The sequence below is a fragment of the Canis lupus genome, chromosome 25 (genome assembly GCF_011100685.1).
Source record: "Canis lupus familiaris isolate Mischka breed German Shepherd chromosome 25, alternate assembly UU_Cfam_GSD_1.0, whole genome shotgun sequence".
In the NCBI taxonomy this organism is placed as follows: domain Eukaryota; kingdom Metazoa; phylum Chordata; class Mammalia; order Carnivora; family Canidae; genus Canis; species Canis lupus.
This window is the reverse complement of record NC_049246.1, coordinates 28,148,956-28,165,813: the sequence shown is the minus strand read 5'-3', so window position 1 is coordinate 28,165,813 and position 16,858 is coordinate 28,148,956. Positions and strand designations below refer to the sequence as shown.

General features: G+C 36.1%; 1 protein-coding gene across 6 annotated transcripts in view; it reads left to right on the top strand.

The window, feature by feature from the left end:
- The window catches only part of MSRA (methionine sulfoxide reductase A), a 433,724-nt gene that overhangs the window by 38,971 nt on the left and 377,895 nt on the right, over window positions 1-16,858 (top strand). The window contains exon 1 of one of the 6 annotated variants that reach the window (XM_038573681.1): window positions 3,571-3,598. The exons of 4 other annotated variants lie outside the window; for them this stretch is intronic. In XM_038573681.1, the coding sequence (XP_038429609.1) occupies window positions 3,586-3,598 (13 nt within the window). In that variant the 5' untranslated portion in view covers window positions 3,571-3,585. Of the gene's footprint in view, window positions 1-3,570; window positions 3,599-3,716; window positions 3,868-16,858 lie in introns of those variants that run through there. One more of the 6 variants, XM_038573682.1, reaches the window with a different exon arrangement.

Genomic DNA, 16,858 nt, shown 5'->3' with positions numbered 1-16,858 from the left:
AGAATGTGCATTCTGCTGTTGTTGAGAGGAGTATTCTGGGGATGTCTGTTAGGTCTAGTTGCTTTACAGTGTAGTTCAAGCTTCTGTTCCTTGCTGATCTTCTATATAGTTGTTCTAGCTATTATTGAAAGTGGAGTATTGAAGTCTCCACCAATTTAATAATTTTAATTGGTGGAGACTTCAATTATTGAATTGTCTGTTTCTTTCTTCAGTTATTTCATTTTTTGCTTTTTATATTTTAGGGCTCTTTGGTTATGGGTATACATGTTTATAGTGGTTGCATCTTCTTGATAAATTGACCTTTTTATCATTATAAAGTATCTTTATCTTTAGTAACAATTTTTGTCTTAAAATATTTTGTCTGATATTAGTATAATTGTTCCAGCTTTCTTTTGGTTGCCCTTTGCATGGTATATATTTTTTTAATTTTTAAACTTTCAACCTATTTGTGTCTTTGAATCTAAGTGTGTCTCTTGTAGACAACACATAATTGGATTATGTATTTTAAATACATCCTGCCAATCTGTCTTTTAATTGGAGTTTTTAGTTCATTTAAGTTTAATGTGAATACTGATGATGTATTTACTTCCGCCATTTTACTGTTTTCTCTCTGTTTTTGTCTTTTTTGTCTCAGTTCTTCCATTGCTGCCTTCTTTTGTGTTAAATATTTTTCTATGGTACATTTTAATTCCCTTATTTTCCCAGTGGTTGATTTTAAGTTAACATTTTAATTTATAATAATCTAATTCAGATGAATATCATCTTAATTTCAGGAGTATACAAAAACTTTGCTCCTATATAACTCTCTTTTATCTTTCCTTTATCCTGTTGTCACACATATTGTGTGCCTGTCAATATACATTTATAATTATTGCTTTATGTTGTTTTAAAATCAGGTAGGAGAAAAAAGTTATAACAAAAAACACATTTATACTACTTGTATTTTTAAATTTTAAAAGTTTTTACAGGGGAGGAGAGGCAGAGGGAGAGGGAGAAAGAGAATCTTAAGCAGGCTCTATGCGCAGTATAGAGCTCGATGTGGGGCTCGATCTCAAAACCCTGAGATCATAACCTGAGCCAAAATCAGGAGTTGGATGATTAATCGACTGAGCCATCCAGGCACTGGATATTTATATTACTTTTAATATTTGCTTCTGCATTTATCTTTACTTATGCTCTTTATTTTCTTTATAAAGATATGAGTTATTGTCTAATCTCCTTTCATTTCAGCCTGAAGGAAAAAGTTCCTTTATTTCTTATGGGCGGATCTACTAGCAATTAGTGTTTTGTTTTTATCTGGGCATGTCTTAGTGTCTCTTTGATTTTTGAAGAAGACTTTTACTGGTATAGAACCCCCTGTGATTTTTTTTCTCTGTCAGCACTTTGACTATGTCATCCCACTGCTTTCTGGCCTCCATGGCTTCCATTGAGTTATCAGCTGTTAATCTTATCAAGGACCCGGAATATATGAGGAGTCACTTCTCCCTTGATGCTTTCAAGATTCTTTCTTCATCTTTAGTTTGATTATAAATTGCAAATCCACTGTCATCCTGCCCATGTTTCATCACCCTTATTTTGAAGGATTGCACAGAACGCTTTTGTTAGTACTTTAGTTCAACACTTATAATACCTTGTAGCATTTCTCTGATCTATTAGCTTATGATTTAGTAATATGTGGTTTTATTTTTCATTATATTTCATAGTTTTATGGAACTTCAGAATGATATTTACATGATCCATTGCCATAGTTTATTCACCTAATAGATTTATTGAGCACCTGCATAATATGAAAGGCCTTATGGAAGACTTTCTTAGATAAGTGACACATGGTTTCACCTGAGAATGACACATCTGGCTGGTGAAAGACACATACTTAATTACCATACAATTAGAGTGGAGGTATATTGAGTATAAACAGAGTATTTTGGGACCACAGAGGAGGAAGTCACTGATTTTTATATTTGACAAATGAGCAAACCAAGGAATATATAGATTAAGCAATTTGAGGCCTTGAAGTTACATACCTTGGAAAGACAGAGCGCCAAAGACTAGAACGTACTATTCTGGTTTTTTTTGTTTGTTTTTTTAAATAAAACCATGGTGATTCTAGAGTATAGCTACACCGTATTTTCAAGTATCAAAGGTAAAAATAGTTTCTTAAATGAAATAGCAGAAAATGGTTTGTCAGAAGTTGATTCTATTTGGGTACCATACCATGGCTTCTTGTTTCTGAATGTATTCATTGATCTGCAAAGGACAAGTAGATGTGTGAAGCACAGACTGCCTATTTTGCTTTAAAAGAGATGAATGCTACAAATAAAAATAAACTACTTATTTATACTTATTAAATTATAGTGTTGTGAATTTAGTAAACAAGCAACTGTTGAAACTTGCGGTTCAAAATATGAAAATATACTTAATTTTATTAAATCTACTCCTAAGTTTTTTCTTTCCTTTTTAACTGATGTTTGTATTTTGAAAAGAATTCTCTGTCCCCTTCATATCCAGGAAAACTTTGGATGGGTACAGTTTATATTAGAATTTCCTTAATAATGGGATTTGCTGCTCACTCAGAACTATGTTCTTTTCCCATAGGGTAAAGCATGACTTATTTGGGCATACAGTTTTAATTTTAATCTGCATGCCTCCTTTTCTCTGCTCCCATGATTCTTTGCAGCAGGGCAAGGAAAAGCAAGTCTTATAAAAAGAAATACAGTATGTGGTGCTTATTAAAGTTACATACATCTCTTCTCACAGGAGAATTTTGATTTACTGCAGGTTGTGCATATGTCGCATATGGACATTTCTAGGGAACAGATTCCTTATCGCTGAACAGTGAATGGCTTCTAGTACTCCATTATTGCTCCGGGAACATGTTAGTAATGATTATGAAAGGTAGGATACCATGAAATCTGTAAGGTGATTTGGCAGAAGTCGATGCTGTTGGTGCCAGGATTTGGGTACCGTACCACAGTTTCCTGTTTTCAAATGTATTAATTGATCCGCAAAGGACATCTTTTGGAGACAAGAATTCAGACAGACTGGCACAGGCTGGACCTCCGCCAAGACTGCTCGGAAGGTTGCCATACTGGGAGCAAAAGAGTGAGAGAGAAAGAGAGAGAGGGAGAGGGAGAGAGAGAGGCAGAGGGAGAGCTGAGGAAAGAAAAAAAGGCAAGACTTGGCACAGCTCAGTCAAATCAGCTTCTTTTGTCTGCTTTCTCGGCTTGAGCTTCAGGAAAGAAAACCGTCCTGGGGTACAGAAAAACTCAGAACTTTTTGGTTTTCAAACTTAGAAGGCTTTTTAAGTCTCTTGGGCTATTTGAAAGTGTTGGTACATACAATGACGTTTAGTCACCAGTATTAAGGGAAATAAAAGCCTTTTTCAAAATGAAGCTTCCACAGTGTCCATGCATTTGGGAAATACTGTATTTGATTTTTTGCATGTATGATTATACCATGAGAGACAGGATTAATATAGAAGATGGCAAGGCAAATTTCTAATTAGAGAGAATATTAATTTTCTACAAAATAAAGTTTGTTCATCAGTACAAACCTGCTTTCAAATCAAAGCAGACATCCTTCGGAATGTGTTCAGAACGTAAGTTTTTAGATTTTATTTTTTTTTTCCCATTTGTAGACATTCACGTTTCCAGGAGTCTTTCTAAGATTTTATGCAACCCAGCCAGGAAGTCAGAGTAAAAGTTATTTAATCCATGTGTTTAAGAAAACGTTTTCTTAAAGCAACAGCTTTTATTTCTGCTGCTTCATGCTGTCCTAAACTACATCCCCCAGCAATGAGTGACAACACTGAAGACCAGAAAGGCAAGCTGAAGACACCAGACTTCGTTTGAAGGGCAAACAAGAAATGTGAGCTTGGTCATTATTTTTGTGTGTGTCTTTGCTCTGAACCAGTTTTTGGAGGTGGGTGGGGAGGTGGGTGGGGAGGTGTCTATGTCTAAAAGATGTGTGCGATTAGGGAATTCTCATTGTGAGAAGAAAATGATAAAAGGTAATTTTTATGATGTTGGCAGAAATGGCTGGGAATGGTAGAGAATAGAAATTTAATCTTTTGGATAAGAAGTAGCAAGCTGTGTTTGCAATACTTGGAGAAAAATTCCATTATTTTTAGTTGATTAGATTGTATAATTAAACGATTACTATAGCTTGGCTCTCTCAAAATGTTTTAAGTAGAAGGAAAATCTAGAAAGTTCATGAATTTGCTTTTCAATATTACCCAGTATTTTCCTTGGATATATACTTTAAATCTAATTTCTTAATAATAAAGTTTCTATTAGGCCTGGTTATGATTGGATTGTGATAGTTCTGCTCTTAAAAATCAGTATTATTGTAGGAGAGGTTAACTGTAAGGCACGTATTTTTGTGGACCACCCTCGTTGTCAGTAAGTATTGCTGTTTCTGAAGAAGAGAGTTTGAGTTGTAGCATTAGGTTATGACTTACTATGATAATATATGTTCTTTTTATTTCATATACTAAAAGAATATAGGGAAATCGTATATATTCACATAAGTACTAATCATTTTGGGTAGTATAAAAGACTGCTCCATGCTTTTGTTTTAAGCATGTAATCATGGATTTGTTAATCCTTTCACAAAAAAAATTTTTTTGTTTATAGCTTTATATTACTGAGCGCCTTAAGTGATCAATTGTTTAAAATGGTTTTTATGGTATCATAATGACACACATCAGCAATTCTGAGAATGGCATTTAATATCCAAATACGAGTTAAAAATATGTGAGATCTAATACAGGTGTTTGCACAGTTGAGCTTAAGTATTTCCTTCAACTTTTTTACTAATCAACATTTTGATCTTCAATAAAATGAAATCACTTAATGCTCACATGGGTTGCCAAGATGACAACCTTTGTTTTATAAGCTTCTTTATACACCACCTCGCTGATACTCCTAAAATGGACGCCAAGACATAAAAGACATGCTGATAGGCACTGGGAAGGAGATGCTTGCATGGCTACAGTCTTCCTGTTGAACTGCTCACAGGATCCTTCACGCCCATGCTAGCAACCAACAATATAGGATACAAAAGAAAGTTCAGCAAATAAGTTTAAATTAGAGCTACGTTTTCATTCCGACCGTTTTATTACCGATTTATATTTACTTTCATTTACTTTTTAAACATTTAACATAGCCTCTCGTCATTTAGTTTTGCTAAATGTGTGACTTCTTTAGTTTATTTGAGACCATTTTCCCTTAAAGTTAAAAGAATCATTTGCTAGCTTATTTCAGAACTTCTTCTCAGCGAACTCAGTAAGAATAAACTGATCTTATATCTGGACTATTTTATCTCCAGTTGTTTTCTGACAGGATAATAAGAAATAAGTGAATTAGAAAACAAAGATGTCAGAACATACCTTAAGAAATATTAAATTTTTCGATACTGGTAAAGCTACATTTTATGGTGTTTATTAGACTTAAGATTTGATAATAAATATTAGCTGTTACCCCCAGTAAAGTTTCTTACCAATATATTCTCTCTGGCCTACTTGTTACATATCTTAAAAATGAAAAAAGTCCCATATTAAAATGTTCCTTGCTAACTGGGTATAAAACAGGCACTCCTTTGTACAACCTTTTTAAAAAAGTATGTTTAAAAATTGTTGATAACATTTTCAAACATACACATTTAGGCTTACCACAAGACATTTTTCTTTACTTTTGACCTTTTATTATACAAACACATTGATGTTTAGGTTGTGAATTATTTCCATATCAGTATTAATATTTCAAATCTTATTTTAAAGTGTGTAAATACCAATAGTATGATTGTAAATGAACTCTGTCTCAGCATATATTCATTGTAGTTTGAATTATAGATTTTGAAGTAGACTTATTGAGACAGAAATGGATTAATATTTAACTGCTACTTGATACCTATTATTCAGTCTCATTTAGATGTGTATACCTGAACATGCAAGCACATAATTTTATAAACTAATGGAAACCTCTTAGGGGGCCTTAGCCAAGCATTTTATAATTATTCAGTCATTTATTCATTCATTGAACAAGTGTTTATTGAATACCCACTTAAGCATGGTAATATTTTATTGATGAAGTTATTTTGGGTAAAAGGGAAGGAAACCACATGGATGGAAGAGAGCATAGATTTAAAATAGAATTACAAAAGCCTAGATAGAAAAGAGCACTGTAATGAGGTTTATTTCAATAGATTAAAGTATGTTAACTTTTTTTGCACAATGTACATATTATAAAGTGTTGTTATTAAACCTCAGGAGATTAGCTGTCGTCCATACAGCTATGGGAACTTTGTTGGACTATTCTTTGGGTTTCTGCATCTTGTTGGCCAAAACCTTCAGTTCAAGTCTTCTGATGGACGTGTACAATAGGCAATTCAAATGTCGCGAGAAAGAAATTAAATAGGGAAGATCGAACCACGGCGCACATGCTAGATTTTACAGTTATCAAAGTGTCATTGAACTTTTGAAGATGTGGCTGCAACACAAAACAGCAGCCTGTTTATGAGGGATTTTTTTTTCTTTGTTTTCTTTTCTGAGAATGAGAAGAGGAGGCCAATCTCACATCTGTAGGCAAGGGTGGCCCTTAGGAAGCAAGTTTCCTAAGGGGGTGTGTATTTTAAGTGCACCAATCTGTTCATCTTCCATGCTGTCTAGTGTTTGATTCCTTAGTTTTGTTTACTAACATAAAGGCTCAGGGGTGATACATCTTTTGACTCTAGACATGAGTGAGCTTTTAACTTACTTAGCAGGCTGTCTTTATTCCATGTAGTTGTTCTTTCATATGAAAAGAAGGTATAGGTTCATATTCTTAAGAGGAGGTGAAAGTCACATGAACCAGGGAGGTGAGCTGAGAGGTTGAGGTTGCTATGGTGGCCAAGGCCTGTGTCAGGGCTAGAGGCAGGTGAAATGAGATGAGAAATATTTCAGCTGCAGGTATGAACTGCGTTCAACAAATATTCAACAAATTCCCAGAGGGCCTGCTCTGTGCCAGGCCCCATGCTGGTTGTAGGGGAGACAAAGTTATAATTTCTGCCCATAAGGAATTCATAGTTGTGGGGAAGGGAAGGAAAAGAATAATCAATAAATGTGTATCTCTTTACAGTTTTCACCTGCATCTCATTAATCCTAGTGACAGTGCCTAGCACTAGTACATAATCGCCATCCAGTAAAGATTCATTGAAGGAATGTATCAAATTGTGAAGCAGATTATTATCTGCTTGAGGCTTATTTGATTAATAAAACTTTTCCCCTCATGGTTGAGGAACAAAAAGCAGTATGCTTGCTTTTGAGTCTGTGTTGTTGGTTATAGGTTTAGAGGGAGTGGTGTGTAGGGGTGCATTCTTTGTGACCAAGTTAGAATCCCCCAAGCTAACCATTAGAAACAATATAAAATAAGGGCTCGACTAGTACACAATGGCCCTGAATGCCCATTCCCTCCCTGCCAGCCCTCTGCTGTCTTACATTCTTCCTCTTCTTGTTTCCCTAAAAGATCCCAGAGCTGTAGGCAGTGGTGGTGTGGCTTAGGCATGGAGCCCACCAACCGACTGTCTAACAGGTTGGAAATCTTCCTTATGTACTTGAGGATTGTGGTGACGGAAAATTGTGGAGAGCTGAGGGCACTGCTCACTAGCTGGCCTCAGTCCTATCAGTAACTTTACAAAAAGAGTGAGAGTGGATGTAGGATCTTGAGGCTAGACTGGAGTATCAGAATTAGTTAGCACTGAGAGTGTGATAAGTCATCATGAAGGGTTGTTGAGGTCAGTTCATGTTGAACAGCATCTTTCTAGGTCTCTCTACAGAGGTGCTTTGAGGCCCAGGAGAGGGAAGGGCAGAGTCAAGACCATTGTGTATAATTATGAGGGGGTCGAAATTCAGGTCCAACTTTCCTCCTCAAGTCCTGAGCCTTGATATGCTAGAGGAAGGTACTAAGTCACCCCAGGTACAAGTGGTGGCCCTAGAGAGAGTGAGCATGGGGGTGAATCCAGGCTTAGAATTAGAATAACAGGAACTGAAGTGAAGAGGGTCAGAGGAAGTGGGGCAAAGGAGGCAGCATTCCAGTATTTGCCTGTGGGATTCTAGTCAGATAGGAGATGTGATCAGTAGGGTTCCAGAGAACATGGTGAAATAGGGAGAGATAGGTATGTAGAAATTCTGGTAAAGTGAAAGAAAAGATTCAGAGAATACTAAAGTTAGGAATTTATTCTGAAACCCAGCAGGTCAAAAATAATAGCACCAGTTGCAAGGCTTGACTTAATTTGGTTATTGGTTGTGCCAAGATTATTTTATTTCTCTAGAAGCAATGGTAGAAAAAGAAGTTACGTGCTTGTGTTCTACAATATTCTAAGAATTAAAATTTTCTCTTCTGTTTTATAGTTAAGAATCTCTTGCTCCAGTATAATTACAATGCCTCTAATGTGTGGATCTTGAGGTTTTGTGGAAAATATTTTGGTATTAAAGTTTAGGTTTTGAAGAATTAGTCCCCCTTGTATTGATGCCATCCTCTTCTCATCCAGATCAATGTCATTCCCATCCCCTTTTCTTTTGGCTGCTATTAAGTTACTTTCCCTTACTTGAAAAGTTGAATTGTTCTCTGAGACTCAGGAGTGCTTTATCCTAGTTCTTCACCATCATGGGTTAGAGAAAATGGGTTTCAGAGTCTTACCAACCTCGTTTGAATTTTGACTCCATTTTTGCTTGTTGAACTTTGGTTGAGTTGTGCAAACCCAGTTTCTTCATGCATAGAACAGATCATGCTATCTTTCTCAAGGTTGTTGTGAAGAGACATAAGGAAATATATTCAAAGCTTTAGTGTACTCCCTGATACATAGCAAGTACTCAGTAAATGGTGGATTCTGTTCTTTTTTAGTTAAAATTAAAAAAAAAATTTAGTAAAAATACATAAACTTTAGCATCTTAATGATTTTTAAGTGCACAGTTCAATGGCAGTAAGCACATTCATGTTTTTGTGTGGTCATCACCACCCTCCATGCACAGAACTCTTCTCGTAAGACTGAAACTCTACCCATTAAATGACAGCTTCCCATCCTCTGTTTCCTCTCATCCCTGGCAGCCATCATTCTACTTTCTGTTTCTGTAAATTTGATTGCTCTAGGCACCCGATGTAAGTAGAACCATATGGTATTTGTCCTTTTGTGACTGGGTTTTTACTTAGCATCACATCCTCAGGGTTTAGTAATGTCATAGTGTGTGTCAAAATTTCCTTCCTTTTTGAGGCTGAATGACATTCCATTGTGTGTATAGACCATTTTTTTAATCTGTTCTTCTATCAATGTATCAATGGACACTTGGGTTGTTTCCACCTTTTGGCTGTTGTGAATAATGATGCTTTGAGTATGGGTGTACAAATAATATGTATGTGTCTTTGCTTTCAGTGCTTTTGGATATATACCCCAAAGTGAGATTGCTGGATCAATAGGCAGTATTAGCACGTGTAGCAGGTTACATTTTTGAAAAACTCGTAAGCTGAAATGATGTAAGTTGAGTTTGACTTTTCAGTATAGATAATGGTGTAATAAATTGGAGGTTAGAGACTTGACTATGAGCTCATGATATCTACCTTTTTTTTTTTTCCGTAGAAATAACCCAAATACCACATTCATCATCTCTGAATTATTTTATAGTATAGAGTTTTGCATGGTGTGTTAATCAGGGCACTACTCTAATCATTCACATGAAGTACTATTTATACAATATCATGGAATATAATTGTCATATTTCATTTTTAACACAAAGTGGTTTCTTAGCCTTCTTACCATTTCTGTTTAGAGAACTTCCTTTCCCCATTCTTTTAGGGTCAGTCCGCTGGTAACAAGTCTTTTAGTTTTCCTTCAGCTGAAAATGTCTTGATTTCCCTTTTCTCTGAAGGATATTTTTGTTGGATATAGAATTCTAGGCTGACAGTCCCCTTTTTTCAGTACTTTAAAAACACTATGCTACTTTCTTCTGCCACAGTGGTTTCTGGTGAGAAACCTTCTGTTATTACAATTGTTTTTCCCTTCTAAGTAAGATGATGTTTGTCTTTCACTACTTTCAAAAATTTTTTCTTTGTCTTTAGTTTTCAAAGAGTTCAACTGTGATGTGGCTTGGCGTGGATTTCTTCGGATTTATCTTGGGTTCACTCAGCTTCTTAAATATGTAGGCTTTTGCATTTTGCCAGATGTTTTTAAAGTTTATTTTTTTTAAAGTAATCTCTGTACCCAACGTTGGGCTTGAACTCATCCCTCTCAGATCAAGAGTGGCGTGCTCTTATGACTGAGCCAGCCAGGCATCCCTGTCTTTTGCCAGGTTTGTAAATTTTTCAGCCATAATTTCTTTGAATAATTTTTTAAGGCTTGCCCTCTTTCTCCTTTCCTTCCAGGACTTGGGATGATATGAATGATGGATCTTTTGTTATAGTCCTACAGGTGCTTGACACTGATTTTTTTTTTTAATTATATTTTTCCTTTGTTGTTCAGACTGGGTAATTCCTGTTGTTCTTGTCTTCAGGGTCACTGAGTCTTTTCTCTGTCATCTTTATTCTGCTATTGAGCCCACCTAGTGAATTTTAGTTTCACTTAATGTGTTTTGTCTGTTTCTTTGCTGAGACTTTCTCTTTTTTTTATTTCTTATCTATTCATAATTGCTTATTGAAACATTTTTATGATGGCTGCTCTAAAAATCCTTCTCAGGTAATTCCACCATCTGTGTCATCTTGGTATTGGCATCAGTTGATTATCTTTTCTTGTTCAAGTTGAGATTTTCCTTGTTCTTGGTAGAATAAGTAATTTTGATTATATCCTGGACATTTTGGGTATTATGTTATGAGACTCATTACTGCAAGGTGCAGGTGGAAGTCCACATTCCTCAGTGGCTTTTATTTACAGCCTGCGGTGGCAGGGGTGCCTTGTTACCGCCTTGTGAAATTCAGGTTCCCCATAGGTGGTCCTGTTACTAGGATGGTTAGTTTTGTACTTGGTAGAATAGCCTGAATAGTCTCTGAGCTGTTACCATTAAATTTAGCTTCCATTGTTGGTGCTATTTGTGTTTGATAAGTTATTTCATAATATTTAAATTCTCACTAGCTGTCTCTAATCACCCACTTCCCTAAGATTACTATGTATTTACCATTAGCACATTGAATAAAAGATTTGAAGTGAAGAAACAAGATTATAGTTTGTATTTATTAACTTTGAAAATTTATTTTTTAAAGGAGAGAAAAACTTACCTGTGCAAGGTTTCCATTTTTTTCCCAATAAGAATATGCTGGCTTTTATCAGACTTTTATTACTTATTTTTAGAGGAGGTCAGTATATTAGAAATAGAAGAAATGGATTTGATGGGAGGCTTGAAAAATTATAAAGTATTTCATTTCATTTGCTAACTCATTTGATAACATAGACCTTAAAGATAATGCCTTTGACTTTAGAATAATAGATTTTCTAGATTCCCAGCGGTCATCTGTGGTGATGACAGTACTTACTAACTGGGTTATCTTGGGAAGAACTCTGAAACCCTAAAAGTTGACTTTTCCTCTCAGAAAAATGGGCGTCATAATACCTAAATCAAAGATTAAGATTATTAAATGAGATAATACACCTCAAGGCAATTTAACTGATAGATATTACACAAATATGAGAGATAATTATCTAGTTTAGCTACTTTAGGCATATCTTTACTTTAGGTAAAGATAATGCACCTAATTCTGTATGATTTCCAGTGCTCTTTGCCAATGGATTATAGGTTATATACATATATCTTTAAAATGCTTTAAAAAGTCTTAATTATGAAAACTTTCAAATACATAGCAAAGTACTGAATAAGAACAGAGTAAATACCCAGGTACTCATTATCCAGAACTAATGAATGCCATATTTAATTGTTCCAGTCTTCTTTTTTAAAGAAAATAAAACATTAGGAATATAACTAAAGCCCTATTCTTTCACCTCTGAAATTGATGTAGAACATTTCTACATACATTTTTGTAGTATTACTACATAAACTATACACAGTGTAACTTGTTTTCCATAATTTAAAATGCACATAAAATGTTTTATACTGTACTGTCTTTACAGATGAGATTAGGTATTTCTGAGATTGATCCATGTTTCTACTACAGGTGTAATGCTGCAGAGCATATTATTTTAGTTTACCCATTCTTTTGTTGTGGACACTTTATTTTTGCCTGTGCTAACCATGTTATGGACAACTTGCACATGTCTTTTATACATATTTGTGATCTCTAGGGGAATTACCTAAAAATGGAGCTGAGCTGCCAAACATGTTAACTTTACTCATAATTCCAAATTTTCTTTAAAAATTTTTTTAAAAAGATTTTATTTATTTGAGAGGGAGAGAGAGAGTGAGAATGAGCAGGCAGAGGGAGAGGGAGAAGCAGACTCCCTGCTAAGTAGGGAGCCCAACACAAGGCTTGATCCTAGGACCTCCTAGATCACGACCTAAGCCGAAGGCAGACACATAACCAACTGAGCCACCCAAGGGCCCCAGTACCAAATTACTCTTCAAAGCATTTTACCAGTTAACATTATGGCAGTATCGTATCTCTGCTCTGTCTCTGTCCTAAGTCTTTGCCAGTATTTGGTGGTATCAGATTTTGACATTTTGTCAGTGTGGTGTACAAGAAATATTTTAATATGTGTACCCGATTACTGAGTTTGTGCCTTCTTTTATATTGACAATTTAGATTTCATTTTCTATACATTCTCTATTTATATCTTTTGCATCTTTTTCTTTCAATTGCTTTGTTTTTATTAATTAGTAGTATATTTATATGCCATTCCTTTATTATACAGATTGAAATATCTTCTCAATCTTTGATTAGTTTATTTTCCTTACAGCAGCTTTTGAAATCAACTATAATATACATTTGAAAAATTAGAATACTTTCATCTTTTATTTTCAAAAATGGTTTTGGTGATAGTACTTACAATCCATGCTTTTGGATGTGGCAGAGAGGGCTAATGAGACTAACTAATATTTCTTTGAATGTACCAGAATTTTATCCCCTTAATTAATATCTAGAGGATAAAACTTCTTAATTTTCATGTAGACTTTTGGTTATTTGAAATCATTGCGTAGATTCCAAGCTTCTGAGCACCAATTATTGAATTAATGACTATTGTGAAGTTTTATTTTGTTATTTGTAGAACCTCCTACAGCACACCAGTAACACAGGCACATTCCCATTGCATCAGCAGCGTTAACAAATTGGAGTTCTTGGGCCCTTAGAGAGAATGTTCTGTTGATCTTATTACAGTGATTTCTATACAGTGAATAATCTCGGTGCAGTAAGCACTTTCTCCTTTCCCTAACCAATCCTCTTGCTAGCAAAATAACTTAATTGAGAAATTCAAACTGTTGGGGCAAATGGAATGGAGTTGTGGCTGAGGCTCTTTGGGTATCTTTTGTTGTGCAATCAAGTAGCACTTATTCACCAACTTTCCTTGCTGTCCCGCCCAGAAAAAATCCCACCTAATCTCCCAAATCACTTTGCAAAACAAAAGAACACACAGAAGATTGAGAAACCAGGAGGACTGGGGGCCCTGCTGGGTGTTGTACATTGAGCCCTCCCTCTCCTTTCCCTGCTAGTTACTATTTATATATAACTGCTTTGATAATTATATATAATTATATATCTGTTTTAAAATCTGAGTGTGAAAGTGTGCTCTCTTTACTTTACTACAGGTTTTTGGTAGTTCAAGCCATTTGGTGCCACTGCCTACAGGAAAAGATAGTTTGCCATAACCAGAGGTCGGTAGGGTTCTAGGTAGAAATGAACAGCTGGTGGAAGACTGGACTTGAAAATCCAAATCTTGAGGAAAAATTCCTGGATTTTGCAGATTTGCCTTTTTTAAGGGCGGTGGCCATGTGCTTTGCTCAATGCATGTTTGCTTCACTATACTTGCTTGCTATTTAGTGCCATGAATGAGTCTCTAGACAACACAGAAGGAAGCCAGCTAAATGCTCTGTCCCTGGCTGCACTTTGGTAATACTTCCTTCTTCCACTTACTGAGTTCTTCCCTGGAATCAGCATTTGGCACCAGTCTCCATCTCTGTACCACTCCTGCACTATTTAAAAGTTTTATGGAAAACTTCAGTAAAGAATGTGAGAAGAGTCACTATCCTTTTAATTATAAACTCTATTTTCCCTATGTTACCTATGTTAGCACAGCCCTCTGAGAAACACACACACATACACTCACACTTCTCCTCCCTCTACATTTAAGGTGAGAAAATTAAGGCCCAAAGAGGTGAAGTGCCTGGCTTAGTGACAACATTATGGCTAAAATCAAGTCTTCTGCCTCCAAATCCCTATTCACTCTACTGTTTGGCATTTGTTTACTCCTTGATGGGGTCACTTGAAGAGCAAGTTGCTACTATTAAAGGAGCCCCTTTCCATATGCCACTTTGGCCTGCTTAAATCCTCTGCCCTCCATTCATTCATTCATTCATTCATTCAAGTGGTTAACCCATCATTTATTTAATATCTGAGTATCTATTAGTGCTAAGTGATGAGGGTACAGTAGTAGACAAAACCTACACGTTGCCTTCATGGAGCTTATCTTACAATGCTGAAGAAAGACCGCAACTAAATTCAATCAAGTGTAATGACCGGTATGATAGGAGAAGAGGAGGATTCCATTTAAAAATCCTCCTTACTCTCTTCAACATAAAGGGAGAATTAAAATTCAAACATTTTAAGGAACAGGGACCTCTTGGAATGTGAGACTCTTTTGAGGTTTTTTAATATGACACTGAGTAGAGAGCCATAAAATAAACAAAGACTCCAGAATTTTAGAATGCTAGAGGTCATTTAGTTTGCTTCTTTGTAGCCAAACCAATGGGAATCTCCTTTTTTAGCTTCTGAGAAGCAGAACTAGAATTTCTGGGCAGCAGTGCCCCGTGCTAAACAGCACCTCACAAAGAGGTGCAAAATAAATTACTCCGTGGGTCTTTGACTCAGAACATTCTTCACACTTAATCTTCCACCTGGATTCCTTTTAAAGCTTTGGAATAACAGATCAGTGGAGATGAGCTTTGTTTGGCTATTTCTGGATGTAAGTGTTAAGGAAAAAAAAAAAGAAAAAAAGAAAACCACAAAAACCCAATGTGCAGTTTAAATAAAGAAAAATGAGTTTTACTTCCAAGAGAGCTTTTGCCATTTTATTAATGCTTATTCTCCTTCGGAGAGCTCATTATTGAACAGAGTGTGACAGTAGTTTACCATGGTGAATGTGTCTTGTCTGGGCCAGGGGATGAATTAGAGCCCCGATAAAGGCCAGAGGAGCAGGCGGAACTGTACCTAAATTACCCCAAGATAGTTGCCAAGCTATTCGACTTTTTTAAAGACCTCCAGAGAGCATCCTTAATCGCCTCTAGTTTCCCTTTTCAATGTTTAATACCTTTGCTGTCAGGAAATTCTTCCTCATATTTAACCCGATTTTCCCTTGCCACAGTTCGATCCCATTTCTCTTGTTGTCCTTGGTGGTGACAGAATAGCAGGTCATTATCTTGTTGGCAATATCCTTAATGTCCTTGAAGGGCATCAGGAAGTTTCTCCGAAGCGTATGTGATCTCCAGTGAAATGAAACCTATCCCTTATCTCTCTCTCTTCCCCGCCCCTCTTCTCATGGGTCCTATTCGGAAATATAATCTTTGACATTTTGCACATAAGTATCTGATCTAAATATTCACATCCTTTCTTGAGACCTTCATTGGTTCCATTTTTACTCAAAGTTCAAGATCGTTTTGTCCCTTCCCTTGTATTGGTTCATTCAACTTGACCACTCTTTGCAGCCCTCCCTCTAGGTGAAAGATGCCGTTGTAGAGGCTGAGCCAGGTGTGACAAGGAGTTCCTGTGTCTGACTTCCATGTACAAGGAGGGACCCTAATGCTTCTCACCACTCATGGTCTCGCCATAGACTGATAGTTCATGGGTTGGGTCTGCCAGTTTCTCTTTTCCATGAAAACATTTTATTCCAGTTTACATTTTGGTACAGTTAGGATTTGCATCGATCTTATCTTCAGAAAGATATGGTGTGTCAATGAAGTTGACAATATCATGTTATCAGTATTCTCCGCCCTCTTGATTTAACTTTATGAATGCCACAAGGGAAATTGGAACATAGAAACTTTGCTACAGAACTGATGGGTCAACATGTCTGTTTCCCAACTGATTTCTGTACCATCCTCACAAGAGGGTATGACTGATCTTTAATCTTCCCAGTATCTCTCGGAAATGGGTGACACACTTTAAGCGAACTTAATGACTGCTGTTTGGTTGTCAAATGAGTTATTGTGAAATTTACTTTATTTTGTTATTGTTGGTTTCTGCCTCCTTATTCCTTTCACCTAAACACAAAAGCAGCTCAAATCTTTTGCCTGGCTGCCAGTGTGGGCAGCCCTCCCACCTCGGCTGCCAAGCTTTTAGCAGATGAAATAAAAATCTATTTATAACTGGTCTCTGATGGATTTCCTCCCTACCTGTGGTAGTGCTCCATCAGCAGGTGTACTGAACAGATGGAGAAGGGTTTTAATTTTTTCAGTTCAATTAGATCAACTCTCCAGGTTCAGACCAGCACATTCCCTTTCTTACTTAGTTTCTTCCTCTTGGCATTAAAATTGTTGAGCATAGCAAAACACAAATTAAGACCAGAAGATACAATACATATAGTGCCTGCATTTAAGATAAATACTCTGGCAAAGGAACCACATTTAACATCAGACAGTATATCAGTTTTAATCTTTCTCTCCCTAGCACCTGATTTTAATGTTACTTAATATTTGGAGTACTAAAATGCTGAAGTATATGCATGTTTTCCTTTTCCT